Source organism: Podarcis raffonei, chromosome 5, assembly GCF_027172205.1.
Source record: "Podarcis raffonei isolate rPodRaf1 chromosome 5, rPodRaf1.pri, whole genome shotgun sequence".
NCBI classification, from domain to species: domain Eukaryota; kingdom Metazoa; phylum Chordata; class Lepidosauria; order Squamata; family Lacertidae; genus Podarcis; species Podarcis raffonei.
The window spans coordinates 13249419-13266025 of NC_070606.1; the positions used below are offsets into that span (position 1 = coordinate 13249419).

General features: G+C 45.9%; 1 protein-coding gene across 1 annotated transcript in view; it reads right to left on the reverse strand.

Moving 5' to 3' along the window:
- Window positions 1-7451: 7451 nt before the first annotated feature.
- WDFY4 (WDFY family member 4) overlaps window positions 7452-16607 on the reverse strand; it is a 174189-nt gene continuing 165033 nt past the window's right edge. The window contains exons 56-59 of the mRNA XM_053387394.1: window positions 15756-15932; window positions 14462-14549; window positions 11267-11378; window positions 7452-7666 (exon numbers count right to left, since the gene is read on the reverse strand). Coding sequence (XP_053243369.1) covers window positions 7600-7666; window positions 11267-11378; window positions 14462-14549; window positions 15756-15932 — 444 coding nt within the window. The 3' untranslated portion in view covers window positions 7452-7599. The remainder of the gene's footprint in view (window positions 7667-11266; window positions 11379-14461; window positions 14550-15755; window positions 15933-16607) is intronic.

Genomic DNA, 16607 nt, shown 5'->3' on the forward strand with positions numbered 1-16607 from the left:
GTTCAATCAGAAAATACTGCGGGAAAGCAAAAAAGTGATGCGATCCTAAGCACGTTTCCTCAGATGTAAGTCCCACTGACCTCTATGGGGCTTACTTCCTGTGCTTCCAAATCTCCAGCAGACAACTCCCAAAAGTCCCATATTGATGTTAAATAAGATAAGAGTATGCGGGGGGTCAAATTTGACCAGGGGGTCCGGCGCGCTTCCTCCGCGCAGCTCTGCTCTTCCCCCTTGGAACCTTTGACTCCAGCAGAGTAAACACAGCAGAAGCAGAAGCAGGAACGTTCTGTCGTGTGGTGGCAATAACTCAGGCTGTCACGCAGCTCTCCTTATCTTAAAGTCTTTATTGCTGTACAAATCAACACATCGTAAATCTTCCCGGTGAGACGCAGCTCATGTTGCTCCTTTCTCCATGGAGCCTAACACGCAGACTGAAAGCACACGGAGAAATCCACGCCCCTTCCGTGTTCTCTGCCCGCCCTCAGAATGTGAGGCGTCATCACTCAGAACTCTTAACCCTGTAAGTTCTGAGCCCCCTCAACACCCCCTCTCGAATCACATTCTGAGAGGACTTCTGAGTGTTCAACACCTTCCCCATTGCCTTCCGCCCCTTCCTGGCATCGTTGTTAGGCACCTGTTGAACCTCACAAACCTCAGGTTCGCACTGTGCGAAACCAACCCACGCATTTGTGACCTGAAACCTCTCAGGTGGAATTCCCTTTGTAGCCCTTGAAGACCGCCTGGGCACAAACTGGGGTTCTCCTCCTGACCCACTGGGGCCAGCATGTGCGTCTTCCTCATCAGAAGACTCCCCCTCTGACTTGACACGTCTGTGAGCTTTCTCCATTATGCGCACAGGAGATGAGGGCTCACTCTTGGACACTCTCTTAACAACCTGTGGAGACGCCCTACTCTGTTCAGGGACCTGGTCTCCACCAGCAGGTTCAGGCTCTGGCTCTCTTTCCTCCTCAGAGTCAGACAGACAATCTGAGTGAACGTCAGAGCGTGCTTTGCGCCTTGCCCAACCATCCTGCTCAAAGAACTCGGCCTGTTTACTGACCAGAAGCTTGGTCTGATCACCTTCTGGATATGCGAACCTCCACCCTTTTGTCGCGGGTTCATACCCACAGAAGATCATTTTCAAAACTCACAGAATATCCCTCCTGTAAAAGAGAAGGTACAGACAGCAAGCAATGCTTTATCTCAGGGAGAACATAAACCTTCAATTCAGCCTGTAAAAAAGAGACAAACAAGTTAGAAACATGGGTTACACGGCCCTGTGCACCTGTAGCAAATCTAACAGTTTTCTCAGTTGAAACAGCTTTGCAGTTCCACATTTGTCCATCAGGTGGCGCTGTTACCAAATGGGCATTCGCAGCTGAGTCAACAACCCAACGTAGGACCCTCCCCCCACTGGAGTTGTCCTTCTTTGTTGCCTTAGCAACTGACTTGACCTTGGAGCTCTCGCTGCAGGTGGTGTTGTCCAAAACCGCCATCGAAGCAGACAGTTGAAAAACGCTCTCCTCCCCTTCCGGCCGACCCTGGGACTTTCCACGCTGGCCTCTTCTCCCGGGCTGGTTCCCATGGGAAACGACCTTGGGCGCATCCTGCCTTGGCTCTCTCGCTCTCTGTGGGCAGTTGCGACGCAGGTGTTCAGCCGAGGCACAAACATCGCCTAGTGCCTTTGGTCTTCTCTGCCCTCCCAACCTCTCCAGCAGCAATCCTCCTCGAGGCTTTTCTGCCGTTGGGAAAATGGCTTTTGGCTTCTGCTGTGGTTTCTCTGCAAACCCCTTTCAGCTCCTGCCAAACAGCCTGGGCACTCTCAAGACTCTTGGAATGGCCTTTCTGGCCTGCACCACCAAACTTGGGTGCACAGCCTCCAGAGGAACAGCTTGCCTCTGCTTTCCTCTTCCCAGCTTCCAGCAGCTTTCCAGCATGCAGCTCATACGTAGGGGCATTCCGGCAGCCCTCCAACACAGTCCCAGCCCCCTCTGGGCCTTCTGGGCATTCCTCAGAGCAATTCTCAGCCCCCTCTCTGGGCCTGGCTCCCACTGCTTTCTTCAGTGCCTGCCTTCTCCCGGCCCAGGGCTTGCTCCCGTCCACCTTATCAAAAGGGATTGACGACTCCTGGCTGTCTGCCATCTCTCCCCGGGGGGCCCAGCTTACTTACAGGTACCTCCCGGTCCGGCAGATCCTTCCCAGCGAGCTCCTCCCGGCTGGCTCCAGCTACTCCTTAGCTGGCCTTTGGCTGCTGGCCTCTTTGCCTGCAGTTTCTCTTTCCCAGCGTCTCATCAGCTGGCCTCCTCACACGCACGAACGTTGCTTATCTTTATTGCTGGTCTCCATAACCTATGCGGGGGGTCAAATTTGACCAGGGGGTCCGGCGCGCTTCCTCCGCGCAGCTCTGCTCTTCCCCCTTGGAACCTTTGACTCCAGCAGAGTAAACACAGCAGAAGCAGAAGCAGGAACGTTCTGTCGTGTGGTGGCAATAACTCAGGCTGTCACGCAGCTCTCCTTATCTTAAAGTCTTTATTGCTGTACAAATCAACACATCGTAAATCTTCCCGGTGAGACGCAGCTCATGTTGCTCCTTTCTCCATGGAGCCTAACACGCAGACTGAAAGCACACGGAGAAATCCACGCCCCTTCCGTGTTCTCTGCCCGCCCTCAGAATGTGAGGCGTCATCACTCAGAACTCTTAACCCTGTAAGTTCTGAGCCCCCTCAACAAAGAGAATGGAACCTTGTGGGATACCTCAACACGACAGCTATAGAGCCAAGCAACCATTTCCTCATAACTACTGTTCTGCTGGTGGGAGCAAAACCACTGTGATAAAGATACCAGTGGTGGTATGGAAACTGCCTTGGGTGCCCTGTATAAAGACCTTTGTTGGGAGACAGAGGCCGGGGGACCCATCCAGTCACAATCATAATAATTTATTATTTATACCCCGCCCATCTGGCTGGGTTTCCCCAGCCACACTGGGCGACTCCCAACAGAATATTAAAACGCAATAAAACAGCAAACATTAAAAACTTCCCTAAACAGGGCTGCCTTCAGATGTCTTCTAAAAGTCAGAGAGTTGTTTATTTCCTTGACATCTGGTAGGATGATTGGACAGAGAAGAATTTATGGGGACCTAACTACTGCATCAGGGACGCGGGTGGCGCTGTGGGTTAAACCATAGAGCCTAGGACTTGCCGATCAGAAGGTTGGCGGTTCAAATCCCCGCGACGGGGTGAGCTCCCGTTGCTCTGTCCCAGCTCCTGCCAACCTAGCAGTTCGAAAGCACGTCAAAGTGCAAGTAGATAAACAGGTACCGCTCCGGCGGGAAGGTAAACGGTGTTTCCGTGCGCTGCTCTGGTTCGCCAGAAGCAGCTTAGTCATGCTGGCCACATGAACTGGAAGCTGTACGCTGGCTCTCTCAGCCAATAAAGCGAGATGAGCACCGCAACCCCAGAGTCGGCCACGACTGGACCTAATGGTCAGGGATCCCTTTACCTTGACTTTAACTACTGCATCCACTAAGTGGTAGCTTTTACTTGATGGTGTCCTCCAAACATGGATGTAACTGTAATAAAAAAGGCTCTTACGACTCTAGCGTGTGTGATAAGCCTTTTCTGCACCCCAGACACCCACCCTTCTGCTAGGTGGGGCACACGACTGCTCCACGAGGGAGTCCTGAGCATTGCAGGAAGCCTGCGGTCCCCACAGTGGCCGTGTTGGAAAGACGGCATGATCTGCCGGAAAAGAACGAAATAAAATGCCCTGTGAGCAGATCACAGCATCCACAGTGGGGGAGGAAGCCAAAGGCCATGCCTATGTATCACTATAAAAAATAACATTAATTGGGATGCTTCGCCATTTCCTGAACAACCCATAATTAGGTTAGATAAGAAACTAGCAGTGTCTGAGAGCTATAAATGTCTAAATTAAGTTATTTTGAAAGTGCCCGGCACTTTGACATTTTGAGAGTTCACAGTAATTGAGGTATTGAGATAAAATTGCTCCTGTTATTTAAAAGGTCATTATCTTCTTCAGTTAGATAGATGGAGACTATTTTCCACTCTAGTGAGCCGTTCTATTTGGGACAATTAGCCAGGCTTGAGTAGATCTGCACAGGCCCTACTCCCACTTATCACAGCTCCGGCCGTGACACGCCGAAAAGGTTTGTAAATACAGGCTCAAAATAGCCCATCTGTATTCAGATCACAAGCAGGCACCAAAAGCACCCCTCACGCGACAGAAGCGCCATGGCTAGATGCTGAACGACCCAAATGCAGCCCTTGGAACAAGAGAAAGCCATTTTGCAACCGGTCCCTTCACTCAAACCCCCGCGTGCTAATTATGTTGTTATTAAGGGAAGTTTTTCTTTTCCCTTTCATAATCCACACTGGTTTCTTTAACGATAAAAAGACATAATTTGCCCTTTTCCTTTTAAAAGAAATCAACAACAAACAGCTGCCATACAAGCAGTAGGCGGTCTTCCGTGCATTCCTAAACTTACAGGAAAGCACAGGCAAGGACTTCATAAGGTTTTCAATGAGCAGTTCGGAAGGTTGCAGAATTCAGTCCACTGATTTTATAGCCTCCAACATTTCTCTGATGAAAATAGGGATGTCCTATTCAATAATAATAATTTCACTATTTATACCCTGCCTGTCTGGCTGGGTTGCCCCAGTGGCTCTGGGCAGCTTCCAACATATATAAAAACATAATAAAACATTAAACTTCCCTATACAGGGCTGTCTTCAAATATCTTTGTATAGTTACTTATCTCCTTGGCTCAGGGGTTACTTCATACCCTCCATCGTTTCTCTGAAGCAAATAGGAAAAGCAGGGCATTCCAGGATCAAATCAGAAACCGGGACGGCGCCTGTAAATCTGAGACTTAAATCTGGAAAACAGGGACACTTAGAGCGTCTGTTAGATTGGTAGAATGAAAGAAAGCCCCTTTCCCCCCACCAGACACCTAAAAAGTAAGGTAAGCACAACAAAATTAAAGCACCTGCTGAACTTTTCCCTTCCATTTGATAATTTTCAAAAGGAAATCCATTTTTGTGAACTGATGGAACACGGTCAGGGGAACGAGATATTTATTTATTGTTAGATTACCAACCTGCTCTTCGCACCGTAAGGTCTCAGGGCAGGTTGCAACAGTGGACTATACAATTATAAAACAAACAGAACCGTTAACAAACAGAAAATAAGAAACATGCAAAAACAATTCCCAACCGTTTATGTATAAAACAATTAAACAACTCCACATATAAAAACAATATATTGAAAAACAGTTCCGTATATTACAAACAATTAAAAATACTTCCAAGACACCTGAAACTGTGAAAAAGATGGGAGAACATACATGGAAGCAGCTTTGGCCACAGTCAAAATATCCACCTCAATGAAGCATCACTTGATTCCAGGAACCAAGCACAAAATACATCCGGTGTCAGAAGGTGGTGGTCAAAAGGCCCCGGCTGAATACTACAGGGCACCTGGGTTTCGGCCTATGCAAGTTGTCTCTCCATAGTTTGTTGCAAACTCCATAGGCACTCCCTTGTCTGTCTAATGCACTGTAATACCAGTTCCTCCAGCTCAGTGCTGCGTCTGTTTACAGTGCCAGAGTTTGGTGTTTTGATCCATCTCAAGTTGCCTAGCTGCATGGGTTTCCTTAGTCTCTATGATTTTAAGCTAGGTAAAGGGACCCCTGACCATTAGGTCCAGTCATGACCGACTCTGGGGTTGCAGAGCTCATCTCGCTTTATTGGCCGAGGGAGCCGGCGTACAGCTTCCGGGTCATGTGGCCAGCATGACTAAACCACTTCTGGCGAACCAGAGCAGCGCATGGAAACGCCGTTTGCCTTCCTGCCGGAGCGGTACCTATTTATCTACTTGCACTTTGACGTGCCTTTGAACTGCTAGGTTGGCAGGAGCAGGGACTGAGCAATGGGAGCTCACTCCATTGCGGGGATTCGAACCGCCGACCTTCTGATCAGCAAGTCCTAGGCTCTGTGGTTTAACTCACAGTGCCACCCGCGTCCCTTGATTTTAAGCTACAAAAGAAGAAAACAATGAAAGGAGCTGGTGAGGCCTGATACGCTCCCAGGAGACTGTTGGCCGTGGATCTGCTGAAGGTAGGGACCTTCCCCATAGGTATTCTGGGGATGGAATGTGATGTTCCCCTGGGCTTTTGTTTCATGAATAAGCATCTCTTGCAGGCTTCCTCAACCTTGGCCCCCCAGATGCTTGTGACTATAATTCCCATCATCCCTGGCCACTGGTCCTGCTAGCTAGGGATCATGGGAGTTGTAGGCCAAAAACGTCTGGAGGGCCGAGGTTGAGGAAGCCTGATCTGATGTGTTACTGGGCCTGAAGTACAAAAGTAAACCCTTTGGACAGCCACAGTAGACAGAAACCTTTATTTTCTTTAGCATGGACCCCCAAATTGCACCAGAAAAAGAAGCTAATTCAGGAAAACGCAGGATCAGTCACATACCAAATCAAAGTTTGATACTATTTATCATAGGGCATTGGCTACCAACCCTTTTTGGGGCAAGTGATCTGCTGGGTCATGGGATGGCTGCCAGGGAATAATGACAGCACTTCTGGAAATGGCCGTCACATCCAAAAGAGCAGAGAAGGAGAGAGGACCACAAAATGGTGTGGGCATGGCTCCTCCATCAATGGGGGAAAGGAACCTCTGTCGGTTACCAGCACACTCGCTCAGTGAGAAGCTCTTTGGACGGCTCCTCTGTTCACAAGGGAAGGGAGAGGGTCCAATCCGCACATGCGAGTGAGTTTAAGGGGGCATGTTCAATTTAGGTGAGGCCAAGGCAGTGCAAACAGGAACCCAGCTGTCTTGTGCATTGTGGATTTTTTAAGAGGGCATTTACCAGTGCCTTTTGTGGGTGCCATAGGAGGAAACCGGTGGGCACACTGGCAATGCCAGTCAGAGGCACTTCCAAAAAAATGATCATGCCCTAGGCTAGGCACATCCGACAGGTAGATTGTGACCTACCGGTAGATCACTGGACGTTTGTGGTAGATCACTAGCTCCCCCCAAAATGCTCAACAACTTTGACCTGAAGCCCCCCAAAATGGGGCTTTCCTCCTCCCTAAAACCAGCTCAACAACTTTGACCTGAACCCCCCAAAAGGGGGTAGATCATTGCCAGTTTTTAACTCTGTGAGTAGATCGCAGTCTCTTGGGAGTTGGCCACCTCTGCCCTAGACAAACAGACCTTTGGTAACTAAACGAGGATGCAGTGGGGAGAGAAAATGGAGCTGGGTTGGATCCCCAGGTAACACCTCCCCCTTCCCTTAGAGGGTTCTCAGGCCAGGATCAAAGGTTTTAGTCCACAGCTGCCAAGTTTCCTGGAAAGAATAAATGCTGGTAATAAGGACATTTCCTTAACCTCCAGCATTGGTTGGCAGGAGAAAGTCTTTGGGTTCATATCACATTATTTAATACTAGGCTTAGACTATGGCAGAGATTATACCCAAGACCTACACCTGTCTCTGCCTGGTATTGTGGTTCATCATTCTCTGCACATCTCACGTCCAGGTGAGGCCATTGAGGACCAGACGATGGTTCTTCCTACTCATCTACTGACCAGCAGAAGAGCTTTCCTGTGTCATCGCCGGCCAGGATCTTGGAATAATTCCTTGCATGGGGAGAAGGCAGAAAGGACATATTTAGGAACCAAACAATTGGCAACATCTGGATCTTTCAGAGTCTTATGCTGCCGGCACTCACTGGAACAGAATCGTTTCAAAACAAAGCCCTGGAGAATATTGCCATGAATGTCACATACCGTATTTTTCGCTCTATAAGATGCACCAGACCATAAGATGCACCTAGTTTCTGCAGGAGGGAAACAAGAAAAAAAATATTCTGAATCTCAGAAGCCAGAACAACAAGAGGGATCGCTCTTGCTGTTCTGGCTTCTGGGATAGCTGCGCAGGCTGCATTCGCTCCATAAGACGCGCACACATTTCCCCTTACTTTTTAGGAGGGAAAAAGTGAGTCTTATAGAGCAAAAAATACGGTATCTTAAGACAAAACATTTTTTCAACTCAGGTCCGTTTTTGATAGAAAGGAAGAAGCACAATGTGGAAGAAGTTCTAACAGTAACAATCCATAGTCTTTAATTACCACTCTCTTCCACACGGAGATATTTTATTATTATTTTTAAATCACCTGGGGAGGGACAGCCGCACACCACCTTCTCCTGCAAATACGTATTATGTGCCTGGGTTTGGAAATGCGTGCTTGGTTTTGGTCTGTATCTGAAATGTATCATACACAAGTTCACAGTGTTCTTGGTACTCATCACAGGGTTACTAAGGGGGACAATTCCTCTCATAGGCTGGGGGCCAAACTAGATGGGGGCCAAACTAGCTACATCTCTCTGCCTCTAAGTGCAGGGTTCATTTTTACAAAAATTCTAGTTTGCCCCCAGATCACAGCACTGGTGAGGGGCTAGGAAGCTGTCAGGCCCTATTTTGTCCCTATTTTCCAGGGACAGTTCTGGATTTACAGACTCCGTCCTGGTTTCTGATTTGATCCTGGAATATCTGTTTTCCTTAAAGGTAAAGGTAAAGGTACCCCTGACCATTAGGTCCAGTCGTGACCGACTCTGGGGTTGCGGCGCTCATCTCGCTTTATTGGCCGAGGGAGCCGGCGTACAGCTTCCGGGTCATGTGGCCAGCATGACTAAGCCGCTTCTGGCGAACCAGAGCAGTGCACGGAAACGCCGTTTACCTTCCTGCCGGGGAGGTACCTATTTATCCACTTGCACTTTGACGTGCTTTCGAACTGCTAGGGGGGCAGGAGCTGGGACTGAGCAACGGGAGCTCACCCCGTCGCAGGGATTCGAACCACCAACCTTCTGATCAGCAACCCCTATTTTCATCAGAGAAATGTGGGAGGTCATGGAATTAAGTGACCCCCAAAACAAGGAGATAAGGAACTCTACAACCTTTAGAAAACATCTGAAAGCAGCCCTGTACAGGGAAGTTTTTTTTTAAATGTTTGATGTTTCATTATGTTTTTATATATGTGAGAAGCTGCCCAGAGTGGCTGGGGCAACCCAGTCAGATGGGTGCGGTATATTATTATTATTATTAACTCATTGTTATGTACTGAGTTGAATAGGAGCCAAAAAAGCAGCAGTCTGATTGGTCCTAGAACAATAGGATTCAGAATGCAGCAGTCTGATTGGTCCTAGAACAATAGGGTCCAGAATGCAGCAGTCTGATTGGTTCCAGAACAAGGCAGCATTATGATTGGTCCGCAGGAGCCACCCAATCCAGCTCCAGATGGAAGTGAATCCGCAACCTGATTGGCCTACAGGAGAATCCCAGAATTAGCCAATCATTTGTGACCCATTGTGTAAATAATGTATATAAAGCAGATATTTTGGGGAAACTTTCATTCCTCACTACTATGAGCTGAATAAAGAGCATGAAATCCACACTCGACTCCAAGTATATTTCACTCATCTTGCTGATCAGGTCATTTTAGATAGAGATACAAGGGTTTGAATGAATAACTTGTACAGTATAAAGCAGTTGCAAATGGGTGCAGAGATATGAGTCGCGGTGGAAGGCGTGGGGAGCTATGGAAAGTGACTGATCTTTCCCATGACCGCGGATCATTATCATTCAGCTCTTCCATTTTTCTCAAGCATAGGACCAGAGAGACTACACTCCAGGAAGCAAAGAGGTATTGGGAGGGTTAGTTAATGTGCCCCTGACAGTGGCGTAGCAAGGTTGGCTGGTACCCGGTGTGGAAATTTCTTATCACCTCCCCCATTGAATTCCCACCCCCCTACAAAAATGGCTTGACTTTGGCTTGTTTCTCTGTCATTCATAAAGCGAGTGCCCAAGACTTGTGCTCTGCAAACTGGGAAGTGGGGAAGGCTTCCAGCTCTGCTGAGATACCTCTGTGCATATCCTAAACGAATAAATGGATCTTGGAATCCAGCAACTTTCTGAATCAAATTTAAATGCCTTCCTTGATTCCCTGGGCTGACTTCGGCTTGTTTGGCTAGCTATCAATTTCCAGTTGGGCTGCTCCACTTTGGGACACCACAAAGTTCTCTGTGCAATTTAAAGTCCGTTTTTTTGTTTTACTTAATGCTTAGTTTTTATTTCAAAGGGATTTACGTACACGGTCTGCTGTAATCCTCACAACACACTTCTAAGTCTGGTTAGTATTGTTGTTATCGCTCAGGGCTCAGAGAACGGTAGATTGCCCATACTTCATGCTAGAGGCAAGATTCAAATCAATGATTTGCTGGTCCAGAGTCCAGGCTCTGAGCTGCTAATTCTATGCCAGTAGGGAATGCCATTTTAGTGGATGAAACCTATTATTATTTTTTTGCAAATTTATTCTGTGAGGGGTCTTAAAAACATGTTTTTGGGTGTGAGCGGTACTCTAATTTTCCTACTCATATTGAAATACTGCCCCTCAATGAGGCCAAACTTAGATTAACAAAATGTTTAGGGGTATGTGTCCCCCCAGAAAAAAAGCACTGGGTGTGAGGAAGTCAATTTTGCTATTATTTAGCAACATTTAGCTTGGTCAGCCTGATGAGGAAGCACATAGACTGCTTTTGGAAAACCAAAGAATTTTAATTTTACCTTCTGAAAATGTCAGGTAATGCTTAATAATAATAATAATAATAACAGCAAGTACTTGACAATAATCTTTCATGATGTCCATGCAATTTCTGCCCACGTTTTACTTACCAAGCAAACTTTCTGGTCATTGACCGTATTAAAGATATTTGATTTGATACCAAGCAAAACTGAATTACATTAATTTAACCAAAATATATTTTGAATTCCCAAGTCTTATTACAGCTTTTTAGCACCCCTCATTTTTGGAATTTGAAAACTGAAAAATCCAACTGTGTCATACTTGGGTCTCTGCTGTGCTTTCATGGTCTGGGTATTCATAAAGATATAATTTTGCACGGTGGGGGATTAAAGAAAACTTTGCTCCTAAAAATTTTACTCCGCACAACTATGTTGACAGCTGTTGCTTTTCTGGTCTCTGGAGGGAGATTCTTCACACAGCGCTCCTCAGTGCCTGTCAGCCCCCGCCCCCATTTTGCTGCTAAGGCAAATCATTATTTTATATGCAATACGCCCACTCCCCATCAGAAAAGTCTGATTCGTAATGAAACCGCAAGACCAAATTCATTGTTAGTCTGCTCTCTCGTGGCCATAGGAGATACTGCGATTGAAATGATTACCTGGAAACCGCCAGAGCTGTGACAGCTGGAATGGTTTTGCTCGTTCTCTCCGACGGAGTCGTGCTGAGATTCATCTCCAGGCAGAGGGTGAATGGTTTCTCCACCTTGTTGCCTGTAGTGTGGTTTTTAAAATATATATATATTCAGAAAATGCTTGGGGATTTTCATTTGGGGGTGGGTGGGTTGCGGGAAGTGGCAAATGTTATTGTTTATAGTCAGCAACTTGTTAGCTGGAGAACAGATATATTTAATCCTGGCTTGTGCTGTTGCCAGAAGGGCCTGTCCCAATTGAATTTGCAGGCTATGATAGTTACATGTGCTGACGTGTGGCTATATCAATTGTGAGCTAAATTGGATTTGTGTATTATTGCTTTCTAAATTGCATGCCTAGTTCAGCAAAATTGTTCATCAGTGTTTACTGGCTCGGTGCTTAATAAGATGCCCCAGAATACCTTGCTGCTAGGATATAATGCAGCCCGTAATTGCCCAGTTAAAACAAATTACATGAAGTCCTGGTATTATCAACTTATCTAAATCTGCTCATAATACAACCAATAATTAAATGCCAAGAACACTGTGCAAAAATTGTAACTCAATCATTGTTACTTCAGTCTTTGTAATGACCACATTTTGGATTAATAGTCCCCCCCCGCTCCATAATGTTTCCAAAGAGACAGGGGAATAACTCTGGCTGTTGAAAATACCTTGAAAGTAAGTAGACTTTTTAGGAAACACAGACTCTGGCGTCTGCTAGGATTAAGCCTCATTGATAGTGAGAGATGCTGCGGTGGTAAGAATATCTGTGTGGAATCTCTCTTCCAACAATACATTTATTATCTTGCTATGCTAAGGATTATTGACCTAACAGTGAGATTTAGTGCACAGCCCTAGTTCAACGTAAGATAAACATCTAAGTCCACCCACATCCAGAAAACCATGCCAGTTGGGGAAAGTGGGAACTGCCCACGACATGAAACTTTGAAACTTCTGTGAATGTGCGTTTGCATAGTCAACGTGCAAAAAAAACCTGCCAGAACCATAATCTCTGGTTAACTGCGTTCATCTAAAAAATTGGACTTCTTACACAGGAACAGAAAAAGCTCGTGACACTTGTGCAATAACATTCACTCAAAATCGACTTGCAAATCATTTTCTGAATATGTGTGCGCAAATATTTCAAAAACATACGAATGTCAGAATCAGACTCTTGGCAGCTGCTGTATTTGTTAGCTAATCTGGTGCCATTTATTTACGTTTTTAAGTGCTGGGATTTTCATTACTTCTAAGCTTTACATTCCGTCCCCAGAGCTCAATTGAATTTGACTTGAGCTCAATACGGTGGACAAGAACGGAAGAAATCTTTGGACCAGGAGCCCCCTGCTGGTTCCTGCAGACTTGGCAGGTCTCCAGTTTTTATTCCATCGCAGCAGTCTGCTTTTCTGAAATGTGATTGGTGCATATTGCTAAAGACCTTTCTTTTTCTGTAACCATTTCTTAGTCATACTTTATAAGAAGAGCCTGCTGAATCAGGCCAATGAAGCATCTAGTTCAGGTAAAAAAAAAATAATAAAAAGGTAAAGGACCCCTGGATGGTTAAGTCCAGTCAAAGGTAACTGGGTGCAGCGCTCATCTCACTTTCAGGCCAAGGGAGCCAGTGTTTGTCCACAGACAGCTTTCCGGGTCATGTGGCCAGCAGGACTAAACCACTTCTGGTGCAACGGGACACCGTGACAGAAACCAGAGCGCACAGAAACGCCGTTTACCTTCCCGCCACAGTGGTGCCTATTTATCTACTTGCACTGGTGTGCTTTCAAGCTGCTAGGTTGGCAGGAGCTGGGACAGAGCAACGGGAGCTCACTCTGTCACAGGGATTCGAACTGCTGACCTTCCGATCGGCAAACCCAAGAGGCTCAGTGGTTTAGACCACAGCGCCACCCGCATCCCTACACCATCTAGTTCACACAGTGGCTGACCAGATGCCACCTCGTCGTTCTTTCTCCCCTTCTGCTGCATCCATCTATTAAATCATAACCACCATAGTATAATCTGATTACTTCTGTAGCTCAAATACTGCTCGCAGGTTCATCGTACTATAATATTTCTTTAAATAGTCTTTCCACTAGCATGGCAGGAGAGGATGGCAATTGTGGCCGGAAGATTCAAGGAACATCAAAGCAACATTTAAACATTTCAGTATGGTATAATATAGTACAGTATCAAGATTTAAAAAATTTTTTTTTTTGCAGAAAATGGTATTCACCTCTACACAGTCCCATCCTTTTTTCTGACATTCTGATATATTGATATATCGCTGTTTAGCAGGTGAAATATTGCAATGTTTGAAGCTCACACTTCTCCCTGTGTTTGTAGACATACTTTAGGTACATATGTAAGAGGTTCATTTATATTTTGGGACTGATTCATGTTCTTATGGAGCTGCATTGTTTTATACTTTCTGGGTGCCCCGTGAACATATTTATAAAGTAGTTGTGATCTATGTTATAAATCAAGTGTTGTTTCTTTTTGTTTTCCAAAGTATTTCTTACCAGTAAAAAAAAAATCCAAGCAAATTTTTATTCTGAAAGTGGGGCCCAGAGAAAAAAGTCTGAGAACCATTGATCTAAGTCATTGATAAAAAAATAAATACTGAAGAATACCAGACAAAGGAGTAAGATAGGGCTCCCTCAAAACCTTCCTCCACTTTGACAATAAGCACTTTTTCTAGTACAGTTTTCCAGCCAGATTGGGAATCTACCTGACCACATTGCCAACCAATCTTTTATCTAGCCAGCTTGCTAACAAAAAACCTTGGAGAACTTTGCCAGATGCTTTGATGAAAACAAGATAATCATGCTCACTGCATTTCCAAAATTCACTATGCTAGTCACCAGAGCAAAGATTGGTCTGGCAGGACTGTTTGCCAAAACCGAAAGCAGGGATATTCTGGCCTCTTCCACCGCTGGAAATCTGCATCAAGACAAGTGGGAGGTCAACTTGCACCCATTCTGTGGCATTTCTTTAAGCAGAGCCAAAGGTTGGCTGTTGCAAAAGGCATGAGCTTTGCTGGAGCTCCGGTAGAAGGCTGGAGAAAAGGAACTGACAACTTGCTTTCTTTCCAGATTGCGTCAACTTATTCCTGATATTCAACATAATGCCTTCTCTTTCACAGAGAAGATTTGTCCAAGCTATCCTTACCCGTTTTTCCTTGGCATTCAGAAGAGTTATTTTGTGATCTCATACTACTGTCCTGGCATGGGTGTGAATTATTTTCAACTTTCCAGACCTATAAGAGCAGAAGAAAATAGATTTAATAGTAGGATTGTCGCCTGAGAGAGGGATGTCTCACCCCCCTCCCCCCGTTCATTCTTGGTCTTCTAAAAAAAGCTATTAAAAAAAACCTTTCCCATTTATTTTACTGGTTCTAACAGTCTTCTTATTTGGAGCAACTTTTACTGTTGGTGGTGGTGAATTTTGACTGCTCCAGTTTTTGGTGTTTCAATGTTGTTGTAACTGATCTCTCAAAATGGTTAATTCATGGTTAAGAAGAAGAAGAAGAAGAAGAGTTTGGATTTGATATCCCGCCTTTCACACCCCTTCAGGAGTCTCAAAGCGGCTAACATTCTCCTTTCCCTTCCTCCCCCACAACAAACACTCTGTGAGGTGAGTGGGGCTGAGAGACTTCAGAGAAGTGTGACTGGCCCAAGGTCACCCAGCAGCTGCATGTGGAGGAGCAGGGAAGCGAACCCGGTTCACCAGATTACGAGACTACCGCTCTTAACCACTACACCACACTGGCTCTCAGTTAAATTTTGTTATGAGCCAACTTGAACTTTTAATGAGGAAAGGTAAGGTGGTGATATTTTAAAATAAAGGTCATCGGAACTTAAAAGATATACACAATAAGCTTCAATAATAAACTTTAATAATTATTAAATCAACTTTAATAATAAAGCATGTTGAATTATTATTACATAATCTTAAGTTAGGGAATAAACTTTAATAAGTATGCCGGTTAAATCTGCTTTCTTTTGCATAAAATTAAAAGCAATAGTATGGGGGGAGTTTTAGTGGTGAGCAAATTTGCATTGTTCCAAGCCTCAACTTTGAAATGCTAGGCTTGCCCAAGAGTAGCCAAGATGGTGAAATTAACCACAGTGGTACCTCGAGTTAAGAACTTAATTCGTTCTGGAGGTCTGTTCTTAACCTGAAACTGTTCTTAACCTGAGGTACCATTTTAGCTAATGGGGTCTCCCGCCACCGCCACCACCACCGCCCCCACCTCCGTGTGATTTCTCTTCTCATCCTGAAGCCAAGTTCTTAACCTGAGGTACTATTTCTGGGTTAGCAGAGTCTGTAACCTGAAGTGTCTGTAACCCGAGGTACCACTGTAAATGCATGTATCTAAAATATGGAGAGAGAGAAAACCCAGAGACTTTTCCTCAAGCTGGTGAGCCCCCAAAAGTGGAAACTGTCCCCTGGAGAGACCTACCTTTACAGCCCCACTTGTGTCTCCCGTGACTATGAGGCTCTGCATGTCCCAGTCAATCACTTCCATGAAGCAGCAGCACAAAATGGTGGCTCCAGGGCTGAAGGTTGCTGTAGCCAGAGGCTGTCCATTGACATTCCATAAGTAGAGGGCCGTCCCAGCACAAGAGGCAATGTCACCCTGAAACACATCGCAATACATCACTGGAGAGCACAGGGCGGGCTTAGGCATGGTCTCTCTCCAACTAAAACAGGCAAGGGTGACTTGTAAATAACAAAGGTAAAAGGTTAAAAGGTAAAGGACCCCTGGACGGTTAAGCCCAGTCAAAGGCGACTATGGGGTTGCGGCACTCATCTCGCTTTCAGGCCGAGGGAGCCGGCGTTGGTCCGCAGACAGTTTTCCGAGTCATGTGACCAGCATGATTAAACGGCTTCCGGTGCAACTGGACTCTGTGACGGAAACCAGAGTGCACTGAAACGCAGTTTACCTTCCCACTGCAGTGGTAGCTATTTATCTACTTGCGCTAGCATGCTTTCAAACTGCTAGGTTGGCAGGAGCTGGGACAGAGCAATGGGAGCTCACCCCATCATGGAGATTCGAACCGCCGACCTTCTGATCGGCAAGCCCAAGAGGCTCAGTGGTTTAGACCACAGCGCCACCCGCGTTCCATCACAATACATCACGTGGCAGGCTTAGGCATAGTCTGTCCACCAACACAGGCAAGGGTGACTGGTAGAGAACAAAATGACCATTACGGTAAGAAGGGATGTGAACCTGCGTCTTTCTGTCTTTCTGGTTAAAATTCAATAGTCTTGCCAATATACAACGCCAGCCTCACAAAGCCAGAATCCAGAA